At 37.1% G+C, this 13746-nt stretch overlaps 1 protein-coding gene across 7 annotated transcripts in view; it reads left to right on the top strand.

Moving 5' to 3' along the window:
* TCF12 (transcription factor 12) overlaps positions 1 to 13746 on the top strand; it is a 158617-nt gene that overhangs the window by 30354 nt on the left and 114517 nt on the right. For 6 of the 7 annotated variants that reach the window (XM_068696249.1, XM_068696250.1, XM_068696248.1 and 3 more), the window contains exon 4: positions 13346 to 13419. In XM_068696249.1, coding sequence (XP_068552350.1) covers positions 13346 to 13419 — 74 coding nt within the window. Of the gene's footprint in view, positions 1 to 2228; positions 2246 to 13345; positions 13420 to 13746 lie in introns of those variants that run through there. The other variant, XM_068696251.1, reaches the window with a different exon arrangement.

Raw genomic sequence — 13746 nt, 5'->3', positions numbered from 1 at the left:
GTTGTTTTTTTTTTAAGTCCAAATTGCCGATATACATACCTGAGTGTGATATGTGTGTACTTCCTTTTAAGCTTTATATCTTAAGATATATGTAGTGAAGTAAAGAAGAATTGCTACTGAAGCTTTTTGTACTTGAGTTTTTCTGTTCAGTTCACTAGCATCCTGCCAGGTGCCTCAATGTGCATTTGTTTAATTTGCTGGGCTTTCATATCACTTTTGAAAACTCTGTAAAGTACTTGTGAACGTGTTGGTGCGGCTGTCTGAGGGAAATCCCTGATAGGTCTGTGGAAAGGCACAAAAGGACATGAACACTGTCTAGACCTTCCGTTCACATCCGTTTGCATTAACATGAAGAGTTCAGTTATGAATTCACTTCATTTTAGAAGTATTCCTACATTTTTTTTTACAAGTATGAGCCTGCTTCTTCTGAAGAAATATGCTCTGCATGCTTAGTCAGTGAAAACTTTTTTCAAAGCTATGTACGATATTTAGTCTGAATTGCCTCATTCGTTATGTGAGTGAATCTTCAGAATGCTATCTAGCAGGTCAGTGTCTTTTTTCTGAACTTACGTCAGTAATTTTTCAAACAAGCTGTGTGGAGAGACACTTGATGCCTTTAGAACCCTCAAATAATGGAGTCTATAAAAAAAAAACAAAACAACAACAATTTTTAAAGCTAGTTATGTTCTCTGTGGTTGGAATACAATAAATTCCTTCCCAGATACAAAGTCATGGTTGTCCCTTTCAAAAGGCACAAGCTGTTCTTTAATTATGGATAGTTTGAGTATTAAACTGATAGTGAGTAGTCTGTCTTCTGTAAAAACATTTGACAATCCTTAAGAATGGTCACACTATTTTCACTGGCTTAGCGAAAGCTGAGCACTTTAAACAGATTTTATTGTATTGGAGTGTTGGAATATGCAAAAGTAAAGTACAAAGTGAAGCAAAGTCTGAAAGTTGTTGTCAGACATAAAACATAAGCAGTAACATAAAGAGAACTGAGCGCATGATTTAAGGCCAAGAAAACTTAAACCTGAAGCCACCACCTGGAGAGGTGATGTTTTAAATTGGCTTGTTTTGGCAGTACTTAGGTCATAAAACACAAAAGAGAAAATGGGCTATAAGAATTCATAAATACTGCTTGTTTGGTACATGGAGCCCGAGACTTGTTTTGGCTGAAATTAACAAAGTACTTAAATTTTTGAATAAAGTGCTTTATTTATTTATTTATTTATTTATTTATTGTCTTTAATTGCAGAAGAAATGGAAGGAAAATTCCTGGTTTTGGTTGCTTTTTATCCTGAAGTAACTTACTCTTCCTCTAAATTTTGGCAAAAATTCTAGCAAGTGAACGGAAAAGTATGAGAGTGAGTGTTCTGGTGATGGTGAACCTTTGGGTAGTCTGTTTGTTCCCTAACAGTGAGCAGTTCTACAACCTTTATTTAAAAACAAACAAATGAAAAAAAACTTAAAAACATCAGATGTTTGATAATTCCAATGTGCACTTGGTTATTTTCTGACACACTGCTGTGGTAAGAGGGCCTGATAAAGCCAGTAGTCCTAAAGTAGAATTTCATGCATCACTTCACAGTGAGGTCTTGCCCCTGCCTCCTGCTCCCAAGCACTCACTCTGGTTTCAGATCAGTTTCAAAACAGTTTGAATAGTCAGTCTCACATTAGCAAATGCTGAAAGAAGCGAAGGGCTTGCTTCCCTGGCCCTTCCCCCAACCCTGACTTTGGCCTTGCCTTACTCTTGTGCTCTCTCCCCTTCTCTTCTGCCAGCACTGGTGTTCTTCTGGCCCTGTGGTGAGATACTTCTGTCAGCTAATCTGGCCAGAAACTAACCAGGTTTGTTTTTCGTGGTTGTTTTCTCCTAGCTTCTTTGTGAACCTACAGAGCATTGGTACCAGTATGGGGATGGAAGAAACGTACGCAGGGATATGGGCAGTGGGGACAGCGAAGTGTTAAGGGAAGCAGCATGGCCTGCTTTGGGTGGCAGCCAGCCCTTAGCTGTTAGTAAGACAGGCTTGTGTTTGCATACAGAAAACTTGACTCATAAGCTGTTGTTTGGCAATGGTTCCTCTATCAAAATCCCTTGTGAGAAGTTGGTAAACGTTACTGTTTGAAGGCTTACTTTGCATGAGGAGATTTCATGTTAATATTAGTTGCACATGCCTAACAGCTCTGGTTGGAAGCCGTGCTTAGAAGACTGATGGTTACCTCCTTTCTGCAGCGCTAAGGAATTGTAGGTTTTTCAATATCCTTTCAGTTCTTATTCTTGCTTACCTGTAATAGTAAACTGTACGGTATTTGTCTTAATTTTAATGTAAAACCATTTTTTCTGTGTTCTCATTAAATACCCCTAGAAATCTGGTTTTAATTTTGAGGTGCAAGCTTTATAGGAATGAAATTGTGAGAATGTTTTATGGCTTTGTAGAATGAAAGACTTCAAAACATTCTGGGAGGAGAAATTTAAGAAAATAATTGGTTATTGATTGCTACTTGTGGCTTGACTAGAGAACACGCAAGTTAATGTTTGGAAGTGTTTAATGCTGTATTATTACCTTAGGAAGGATAATTACATAATAAGGTAAGGATGCTTTTCACCACAGAAAGGCTGTCTTCTGCATTTTGTCGGCTTTCAGCATTTTCCAGCTATAACCTACAGAACTGCTGTAACAGCATACTTTGAGAAGCTGCAGCAAAATTTTTGTTTATTCAAAGTGCTACTTGTCCTCATTTATTAAAAAAAAAAAATCTGTTAACAATAACAGGTATGTAAGTTCCAGGTGTAGTGTTAGAAAGTGAAGCCAATTAAAAATTGGGTTATTTGAATATAAATTCCAGTTCTAACTTCTCCATTAAATTCTGCTTCTAAAGTGTGTGTGGTTTCTAAAATGCATTTTATTAATGCTATTTCAGCTCATATAAAACTTGTTCCAAGAAAAGCATTGAAAACTCATTTCTGTAGAAAGTATGGTATTTAGGATTTAAGCAATCAAGAAATGCTGCACAGCCCAGCTGAGCTATGGAGTACCGAATGAAAAGCTACAAGGAGAAATAGAAAGAAGGGTAGTCAAGTCTTCAAAATGGAGAAAAAAAAGTAAGTCTGTCTCTTGGGTAAGAACTCAAGGTAGAGAAATCTTAGCCTCTTTGCTAGAAACTTTAGGTATTTCTCGAATCAGATCCCATCAGATTTAGTAGTTATTTTTGGGATAGAAAAGTAAGTTGTTTTTGTAGCTAGAGTGATAATACTTCGTTCAGTTTGGGATACGTGGATGTTTCTTCTAATTAACAGTGTTAAATTGTTGTAATTACTCTTAGTCATTTAAATACCACAGTGCTGAGCAGGGAGTTTTGACTCTTCTAGAATTGTTACTTCTGTGTTAGTGATCCTCTAAAGGTGTAATTTTGTTTTCGGAAGGTAATCCTTTCAGACTTCAGTGCTGTAGCAACATGGCTGTATTAGTAGAAAAATGTTAAAACTTGGATGATCTGGAAGTAGAGCAGAAATCAGTAGGTTGCTTAAATACCTGGTAGCTATGAAGGAAGAAACCAGTGAATGCAAGTATCAGGCAGCTTACTACTGAGGCGATTCATCTTTGTTAAATGCGAGGAACAGCATTTTAATAAAAGGAGCTAGTGAAAACACACAATGAACGGAAACAAATGTTTTCAGGGATTGAAAGTAACGAGGCTCCCTCAGACATCTCTGTTGCTGAAGTACTGCTGTGTACTGGTGCAAGGCCCATTAACATCGGAGAGCAATCATCCTTCCAGCTTGTCTGTTGATGTAGCAGACTGCACTGCATCGCATCAGCTTTCTATCATTGTGGGCATGCCATCATTTAATGCCACTCATACTAAGGGAGCTGTCAACACAAAGCCTGCCTGCCTGACTCAGCAGGCAGCGAACAGCCCAAGCAGCAAGGAGCTTGATTTGGCAAATATTTGGGCAGATATAATGGTATCTATGAAGTTTCAAGACGGATTTATCTCTCTCCTTTGATGGATAACATTACATTTTCTTACCTTGAGAATGTGTCTCAAAAAAAGCAATAAAATCCCTGTCAAACAAGTTGGAAGAAGTGTATATTTCTAAGCTGAGGAAGGAAAAAGTGGGGGTTTTAGTTTGTTTAGTTGATTAAGTGTCTGAGAGCCCTGCTGGCAGCACAGGCTGTGCCAGATCTTTGTAGTTGGTTCAGACTGGAATCTGACAATGACTTTTGGAAGTAACCAAATTATTGAGAATTGTTGGCTTTAAGCCTCTGTGAAAGGAGAACGTTTGGCAAGAGTTGGATTACATTCCAGGGAGCTTATGGAGGAGGAAGTACCAGTACAGGATCCATACTGGAAGAAAGTAATATTGGATACTGGTAGGGCAGTGCTGACTTCCGCAGCTAAAGTTCTGGACTTTATAAATGCAGGAAGAGAGGACTTCTGAAAGCTTTTAATAGTTAACTTAAGGCCTATTTTTATTTTTTTTTTTCTCCTCCATGCCTGAAATAATAGACAGAAGCAGCCACATTTTGCTCAGGCAGATTAATAGATGCTATTATCAAGCAGCCATCAGGACTTCATTGTGCTGCAGGGCCAACAGTGAAGTTCTAACCTTGCAAAAGCTTCTTGCTTGGATTAAAAAAAAATAAAAAAAAAATCTTGATTTTATTTTTGTTTTGTGAAAGAAGAAGGGTGCTAAATGAGCCAGATTGTAGTAATTACCTAAGTTGGTATATCCCATATTTTTCCTTTTGTTTGTTCACATGTGCTGTAGAGCTAGCCTACTGCTTCTCTGGCCTAGATGAGCAGATACATGCAGTGCTTGTATTTATCCATTAACCTTTCTTCACTCTTTTAAATACTGAACAGCTAAACTTCTTTTTTAGAGTTACAAGATGATGATTAATGCTGGCATGTTCGTATAATAGAAAGCAGTTCCCAGCTGAGTCGTCAGGAAGAGAATTCTGTTAGGAAGGTTCCGTGCTGGACCTGGCTGCAGACAGCTCTGCTGCGTAACTGCGCTCCTGTTCAGTAACGAGAGTTAAGCCCTCTCTGCGAGTGAGTCTGTTAAATGTGCTCTTCAGAGCAAGTAGTTGTGATAAATGTTATAAATGTTCTTTTTTCTAATATATGCCTATCTGAGGTAAACATGAAAACCTCTTCAGTTTCTTTGTATTCTGCTTTTTTTGTTGTATGAAAAGCTGAAAATGTTAGCATGCTGCTTCATTCGGTATAAGATGCTGTGCTGCTGTTAATAGGCGGTCTACAGATCACAGAAGTTTTGGATAGCCAAAGAACTTATACTTTCCTAAAGTACACATTATTGTAATCTAAGTGTTCCTCCACGTGCTTTTAGGAAAAGGACTTGGTTTAGATCTTCTAAAGATCAGACCCAGATTTCTGTGATCGTGACTGCATGTCTGTAATTATTTAAAATCACAGAAGTGTAAATGTGGGATTGTGTTGGCCTCTTCTTTGTGGTGCTGTATTCTGTACCTGTCATCTTACTTAAAGCTCAAAATACTGAATCTCTAAGGTGACAATGTTTTGTCTGATATTTTCCATTTGGCTCATCTATGAACTAGGAAATGGAAAGCATGCTATTTTGTACAAATGTGATGACTTTTCAGCATGGCTTCTCCTTTGCTCTTAAATTGTTTTTTCTTCTTTCCTTCAAACATCTGATTGTTAATTAATGCATTATTGATCTTCTAAATATCAGCAGATCACTTCTAATTTGTTGCAACTGGGTAATTTAAATTGTATTTTAATTGTGCTTGTTTAAAAACGTGTGACAATAATCTACAGCGTGAAAAGATACTGACCTCAAGTTGATCTTGGTTTGTACCACTCCAAGAACAGTGCCTTTGCTCTTTGTGTTCACAATTTAGTCTGTTTACTGATATGCTTTCAGGGGGATCAAAGCTTGCTGGATGCTGTGTGATACAGTGAATGACTGAACGTACTTCTTAACCGTTTTAGACTTACTTTTAGAAAAGCTGTCACACTTGGACTTCTCGCTTTGCTCATTAGAATTAGCATCTCAGTTGTACGCTGGGTAACTTGGATTGTTTTATGCTCTGTTGCTCCAATTGGCAGTTTTGGGAAATGTTGTAACGCAACTGGTAACAGTAGCTGCTGCCTCTGGGACTATATTTGAGTATTTTTGGCCTGGTGTGCTCGATCTTGTGACGCTGGCCATGATTTGTTTTGTATATAAATACGTATATTTTAAAGGGTGTGTGGTTATATAAAGCTGTTGAGACATAACTGAAGTAACCACAGGCAAATTTGCCAGTAGAATAGATCATTCTGATAGCTAGTATCTTCAGACAGACTTGCTTGTTGGAGCTGTTCAATCTGCTCCTGCATGGTTCGATACAGGGAGGAGACTCAGCAGCGTGATGCAATTTAATTTAATAGCAGTTAACTGTGTGTGTGTTTGCTGTAAGCTCTGGCTTGTAGCCCTGCTCAAAGCTTGATCTCTGAGCTTGTTTGCTTTGTTCACCTTTGCAACCAAGGAAGTTTCAAAACATAGTCTGTGTGCACAAACACGTAACTATTATTTATATGCAGCATATAATCTGTAAATAACAGCATTTTTATTTTTCTTTCAGAAATCTAGGCTTAAATTGGATGGAAGAATTGTGTTAAGGTTTGTTGTAGTAAATGGTAGTACTTATGCTCACGGGCAAAGATCAGCTTTACTCCTTAGTTCACAAAGTACCTCTAGGGCTTTGTAAAGAAATTGCATTTTTTTTCTCTCTAGTTTAAATGCTGTTATTTATAGTTTTTCTACTGGCTTGTGTTTTTACTGTTTGAGTTAACAGAAATAACAAATGTTTTACTTGCGTTGTATTACATACACTAAATATGCCCTCGTCTTTGAACTGAACCTGATTTTTTCTATTTTTTTTTTTTTCTTGGTAAGAAGGGTGTAGCAGTATGCCATTTTCTGTTATAGGACAATTTGGGTGGGAAATGCCAATTCCAATTCTATCTTGAGCAGGTTGTGTTGTACCTGAAGTGTCTAGGTTATGTCAAGGCATTTGGTTTGTTCAGTGACTTGATTTAGAGTCTAGGAAGTGTACAATATAAAGAAGGGAAAGTAGACAACAAATGACATTTTGAGAGTGCTGCTACTACAGAAATTAATAAACTAATGTTCCTTTATGTAGAGAATACATGGGCATTATTACAAGGAATGAATAGGATTGTTTGTGAAATTAAGTTAAAAGTAGTAATTGCTTTTTTCTTTTACATCCTATATCAAATTATATTAGGTAATGAGTGGAGGAAAAAAAAAAAGCAGAAACATACTTGATAGTTAGACAGCTGTATTGCTGGTACCAAGTTACAATTTGAATACACATTGTTAAAATAAATTGAAGCTTTAAACCAGTTTTACTAGAACCAGATTTTTTTTTACCAATTTCTTCTGACTTTATACAGTGCAAGTATTTTGTTGTTAGCAAAAGTTGCAGTGTACACTGACTTTGTCTTCTGACTTGAGAATATACTGTTCTTGCAGATTTTCTCCACCGAAGTACATATTTTTTTTAAAGTTTTCCATAAAGAGAATTCAAGTTGCTGATAGTTTTGAGGTTAAAACTCATTTTTAACACCTGTCAATACTACTTTTGGTCCAAGCTTTGGTTATTACCCAGGCAAGTTGTATACTTGCTGTCCATTACTCCCATTTGATTAACTTTATTCTGAAGTTTTAATTGTGGTTGCTTATTCTGGGGATGGAAATTAACTTTGTGTAGTTAACCTCTTATTCTTAAAATAACTTCCAAAATAACTTGCATAGCAGGAGCTTTTTCTTTGCTGTGTAAGGTAAGCAATCGTATGCTCTTGGATTCTTCAGGATAAACAATGTTTCAAACATGCAAATTAATTTATTTACTACTATTCATGATTACTGTTGGTGTTGGAAACTGATCTTACAAACTGGTCTTTGCAAATATAAATAACCAAATGGAAGCTAATATTTTATGGGTCATAATTAAGATACGTGATGCCTATTCAGGGTAGCATCAATCTCTGTAGTGCCTCAATGTGCTTTTGGATTTCTGTTATTAAACGTTGGTAGCAAACAGCCTTTACTCTCACGCTTGTAAACCTGACTGGGCAGGTAGGTTAGGATATTGAAGCAGTCAAGCATAGGAGAACCTCACTTTTAGACCACAAAATGGATTAGGTGTTCAACCTCAGATTCTGTGGTTCAATACAGGGGGGTCATGCATCATAAAATGATCCCAGGAAGTTTCCAAAAGGACTTGTGGAGTCTGGAGTTCGTACCAGGTGATTTTGGTTCAAGATTCAAGGTAGTTTTTACCCTAACTTATTCTCCCGAACAAAAGGTACAAAAAGGGATACTTTTTTACTACCCCCACTGGTTCTTTAGTAAGCAGAAATACTGGTTATTGCGTTAGCATTGGGAAAACTTCCTTTCTGATTTGAAGGACTGGAGAGAACTGCAGGATCTGATCAGGAAAATCTCACTTGGATCAAAACAAAGCAATCAAAATAAAGCTGTTACATTCAGAGCACAAGTCAATTTTGAGACAGATGTTTGAGCAACCCTCTGGTTGAGGTAGAAGGCTGGAATTGTTAGAAACTCTTTGTCAAGGGTGGGACTAAGTGTACCATAATGGGATCTCCTCCATTTTTCTCCAAGAACGATGAATGAGAAGGAGTACTGAAGTCCACTTAAATTGTGGTGTTCTGTTTAGCTTTCAGTTATCATTGGCTTGCCTCTGATCATTACAGATTGAGATTTGAAGTTTCTCATGAATATATTTTCATGCTTGAAATGTTTCCCCTTGCCTTTCCTTTTTGGCGTGGGGGGTATAGAGAAAGCTCTGTAGCGTTTGAAACGAAAGTGTTTTGCCTTCTACCGAATTAGTGTTGCATCTGAATTTATCGAAATGGCACTTAAGTATCTATGCTGCTCTTAGCTTGCCTAGGTTTCATTTCTCCTCTCCATTTGATTCATGCTTTGTTTATTTTAAGATCACCAAATGACATGTACTGTCTAAGCTGCTTTTGGTTTTAAGTAATTTTTATGGCAATATGTAGAAGTATATTTTCTTGTTTATCTGGCTTATGAAGTCTAAGTGCGTTCTTAAAAGAATAAAATCGTGTATATTCTATTAGAAACATTAGGTCTACCATAATATGAGAAATGTTTTCTATTTGGGATCAACAAGAAGAGGCTGAGAACTACTCTAACCTATTGAGACTTAAAATTTTTAATTGATATTGCTTTGACAAAGGAAAACTGATTTCCTTTTGTTTCCACTTATGTCTAAAATGATATTTCAGGTCATAATTTGTATCATACTTCACAATAGACTGGTGCAGTATGGGGTCTAAGAACAGATCGGTTTGCTTGGGTGTCTAAGATGCAAAACACAATCTGTGCTTTTACAGTTTGTGCTCTAGGTATTTTTGCAATTGATTTCAGTTGCTGAATCTGATCTGAAGGAATATCATTACTGTGAAACAAAATTGGATAAAGAAGCTATAAAAGATAGAAACTCATAGCTTGAGTACCTAGTATAACAATCTACAATGTGATTTTTTTGGGGTCAAATCATTTTTTGAGCAGATGGTAACCCTATAAAGTATATTATCTTGCTTACACATACATTAGAGCTCAAGTCTCTTGAAACAAGTTTAAATACGGTCTTCTTTGTCTTAAACCAGCAAGAACACCAACTTTCATTTCAGTTTATTTGTAAAATCAATTTTTTTATTAAATGAATGTTTGGACCTGTTTCTTCAGGATGAATACATATGTTGAAGTAGTAACACAACAGGCTTCTTCAACCTCTCTTCTAAAAGAGCTTGAAATGCTCACACTGCCATCTTAACAGTGACATTAACCCAAACCTTAAAATATTTTTAGAGTTCAATTTTTAAAGCTGGAGTGTATTCTTGCACCTGTTTGGCCTGATCTTGCTGAGGTGACAGAGGAACAGGCAGCCTTTCTTTCCTGGGGCCTGGGCTGCGCTTGCAGGTCGCAGAGCTGCAGAGACCACTTCCAGGGCAACTGAGGGCAGGGGTGGCAGAGGTAGAGCCTGAAACAGAATTGCTTTGTGAGCCAGAACCAGGCCACCAACTGCTGGCTGAATCATCTGCAGCAACTGCAAAAATCACTGAATTATTCCCTGGATAAATTATGGCGTATCTACTACAGCAGGAACTGATTTTGGTGGAAGGCTATGAAATGAGCACGCGGCATTTTCAGTGCCTTACTATCCTCACTGCCTAGTGCGCTTTAAAGGAGGAAAAAAAAGAGGAAGGGGTAGAACCTTGTTATACTTCTGCTTGCCGGACTGCATATATCTGCATTATATGTATATATGTATCTGTATTATTAGACCCTTATATGCCTCTTTGGATTACGTAAACAGACTGAGATACTGGAGCGTTTCTACGTGTGACACATTTTTCAGTGCTCTCTGAACACTTACATCTTCTCTGTCTCCGCTAACTTCCTTGATGAATTACTAGATGCTGGGATTGGTCACCAGCTTCCCTCGTGGCAGGGGTTCTACGAAGGTGAGGGTCTGCCCAGTTCTGCTCTGTCTTGGGTTTCCCAGGAAAATGCTTGAGCCCCTTCAGTGGCACCATTCCTTTGAGACATATTAAATTGATACTACCAAGGGTGATTCCCATGTTCTTTTGGGATTACTGCTCCTATTTTATATCCTCTGTGTCCACCTTCCCACCCCCATCTGGAAGGTTTATCTTATGCTTCTGGTTCATTCATGCATAAATACCTTTGGCTATACTGAAGTATGCAATATTGTTAGTTTATGCCCAGCCTGCTAGAGTTTATCTGAGTCTCTGGCTCTTGCAGAGTCAGAGATTTTTTCTTGTCTATATCATCAGTGGGAAAAAATAATAGTGTAAAAAGCAGAACAGGTTCCTTAAGCACCAGCATAAATATGTATCTGATTTCCTGGCTGGGAATTGTTGGGTAGCCAGTTCTTAATTCGTCTGGCATGTGCTATTTTGCCTGGGGGGCCAGGGGGCAGCAGGGGTATCGTTCCAAGTGAAATCAAAACATCTTGTAGCAGTAAGTCACAGCGTATGTGTTCTTTATGTGGTATATGAAATAATTCCATGCAATCTTCAAGGAGGTTTAAAGTGAGAATGTGTATGCCTCACATGCAAATTCGTATTAAACAGTTGATCTAGCTATAAGCCTACTTTTGGCTTTTAGAAAAGGAAAAAATGACCCATGAAAAAATAGGAGAAACACCTGGTTTAAAAAAAAAGTTTTGATACTCCTGACTACTCTAGCTAACTGTACAGGCTTTTTTAGAAAAAGGAATTTTGTGAAGAATTTAAAACATAGTTTTCCTTCTAACCTTAAAATGTTATATTTTTGTTTTAGAGATGTTTGTTTGATCAATCTATATGCATAATTCAAATGGTAGAATGAAAATATGGGAATTTTTAGCTGTGCATATGCTAATTAGCAGAACCTTAACATAAGTCCTTGTGTCTCACTGACACAAGTTTTTAATTTTTAAACAAGTAACACGTTTTCCCGATTAGGGGTCTAAACACTCCATGCATAACCATTATCTCCTGACTTGTTTCCTGTATAGATTATTATGTATCATCTTAAACTTTCACACTTATGTGAGGGTAAGATTTTTTTCTTCCTCCTACTATATGTCTTCTGCAACTAAAGCAATGGAGGACTTGTTGTGATTCTCATAGGATTACTGGTGCTGTTGTTTCTGGCAGAGAAGAGTCACTTGTGCCAAAAGATTACTTTGGCCTTTGTCACTGCCAGCCACGACTTTTTACTCAGCTCCTGGATCAATTACAATAAAACAACAACAATGCTGTCAGCTGCAAAATGCAGCAAACTTCCACAAACTTGGCTCAATATAGGGAAATTTTTGCATTTACAAAGAGGGTTCTTCCTGCAGTACAAGAAAGGAGTCCATAGTTTTCATCTGGGTGGTGGACTGTACTTTCAGTTTAACATGCCTTGTGCAGGCTGTCTTTGTTAAAACAGTATTTTATAACTTCATAAAGCATGTTCCTTAAGGAAATAATGATTAGAATGCTATCACTGTGTAAGTAGCTACTTAAATACCAGCTTGTATTTTCTTGCATTTTATTTTGTAATGTGGCCAGTCTGAGATACATTAGCGAAAACAAATTTGCAATATAAAGTTTGGACTTAAGAATGATGGTGTGGAGTAACTTGCACTGAAGTCTTTTTTCTAAATTGTGGTGCTATAAAGCTTCGTGATTTATACTACATAACATATTAGGCATTTATACTATATTTTCAGAACCCTTATGGGATAAGTCTGGTTGAGAGGGGGAGAAAAAAGTAATTGGTTGTGTTTTGTAGGCCAACGTGCATTTAGGATGGAATTGTTCCTTCCTTCAAAAATAAAAAGTCTTGTGCTCTCTCTGTATATGATCAGTGGCACAATTGCTAGAATAGTGATCTTGCCCTGTGTGAATGAATTTACTGTAGGAGTACTATGGCAATTAGTTGTTTTGGAATGTGGTTTAAAAGATAGTTTAGCCAGTTAATGTTGAATAGAAAGTAATTGAGGCAAGTGCTGGCAATGGTATTGTTGGCTAGATAATACACAGGATATATATTCTGATACTGATTTTAAAGCTCTCCCTATTTTTTCCTTCCCCTTTCTCTTTTGAGCTGTAACCTTGATTTGCATAAAGAGAACTGATTCTAAAAGAACCGTTACAGAATTAAAAAAGATTCCTCTTTTAGAAGAGCAGACATCATGAGTCTTTGTGGTTTTTCTTTTTTTTGTTAGGCAATTGAAATATAAAGCACTCTGTCTTGCCTTTTTCTCCCTTATGCTAAAATATCTTTCATGTAATATGAAGACCAAATAGGGAAAATAATTTCACAGGCTTTACAATACTCAAGTAAGACATGAGAGCGAAGAGTAATAACAAGTGTACATTTCACAGTATGTACTACAATATTCTGTGCTAAAGATGCAGGATAAATCATGCTGTGCAAAAAGCCAGCCTAATGTGGCTGAGCTTGTTTGTTACTTGGGTAAACTTCTTACAGGTTATGTAGGGCTGGCACTACAGATCTGCAAATCTTAACTTTTTTTTGCTCCTGTTTTCAGCAGCTGCAGGTGTGTAAATGAGTAGGTTGCTTTGTATCCAGCTTCGTTATCAAGGAAATTGTTCATGTTAAATTTTGCTTTTAGAAATACTATCTTAAGAGATGGAATTTGCTTTCAGGTTACATCAGAGAACATAGCTGACTTTGCTATCTCTTATTATAGGTTTGTGCTTTTCTTTTTATTGCTAGGTATGGATGAGCGAACAGGTGCCACATCATGGGGAACAAGTGGTCAGCCAAGTCCTTCATATGAATCTTCAAGGGTAAGGTTCCCACATTATAATTGATAATAAAGTTTATGAGAATGTACAGAGAAAATCAGCAGGTGATCTGGCCATATTTTTAAGGGTAAGCTCCTTTAAAAAAGTTAGCATCTTTTCAGAGATTCTAATGACTTTGAAATGCTGCAATAGCAATTCAGATTTCTAAGGCTAAAAGATTTGTATGTTTAGTATTTATGAAAATAAACCGTACGTACCTGTATACTTGTATGATCAGCATGCATTTTATTTACTGTATCATCAGAAAATGAAAACAGAAGTCATGTTATTTGTTCAGGAGCAGAGATGTATTGGCAAAGTACATGGAGC

The sequence above is a fragment of the Anas acuta genome, chromosome 12, assembly GCF_963932015.1.
Source record: "Anas acuta chromosome 12, bAnaAcu1.1, whole genome shotgun sequence".
Lineage (NCBI taxonomy): Eukaryota > Metazoa > Chordata > Aves > Anseriformes > Anatidae > Anas > Anas acuta.
Note: the sequence above shows the minus strand (reverse complement) of the source record. Positions and strands in the feature narration are given on the sequence as shown.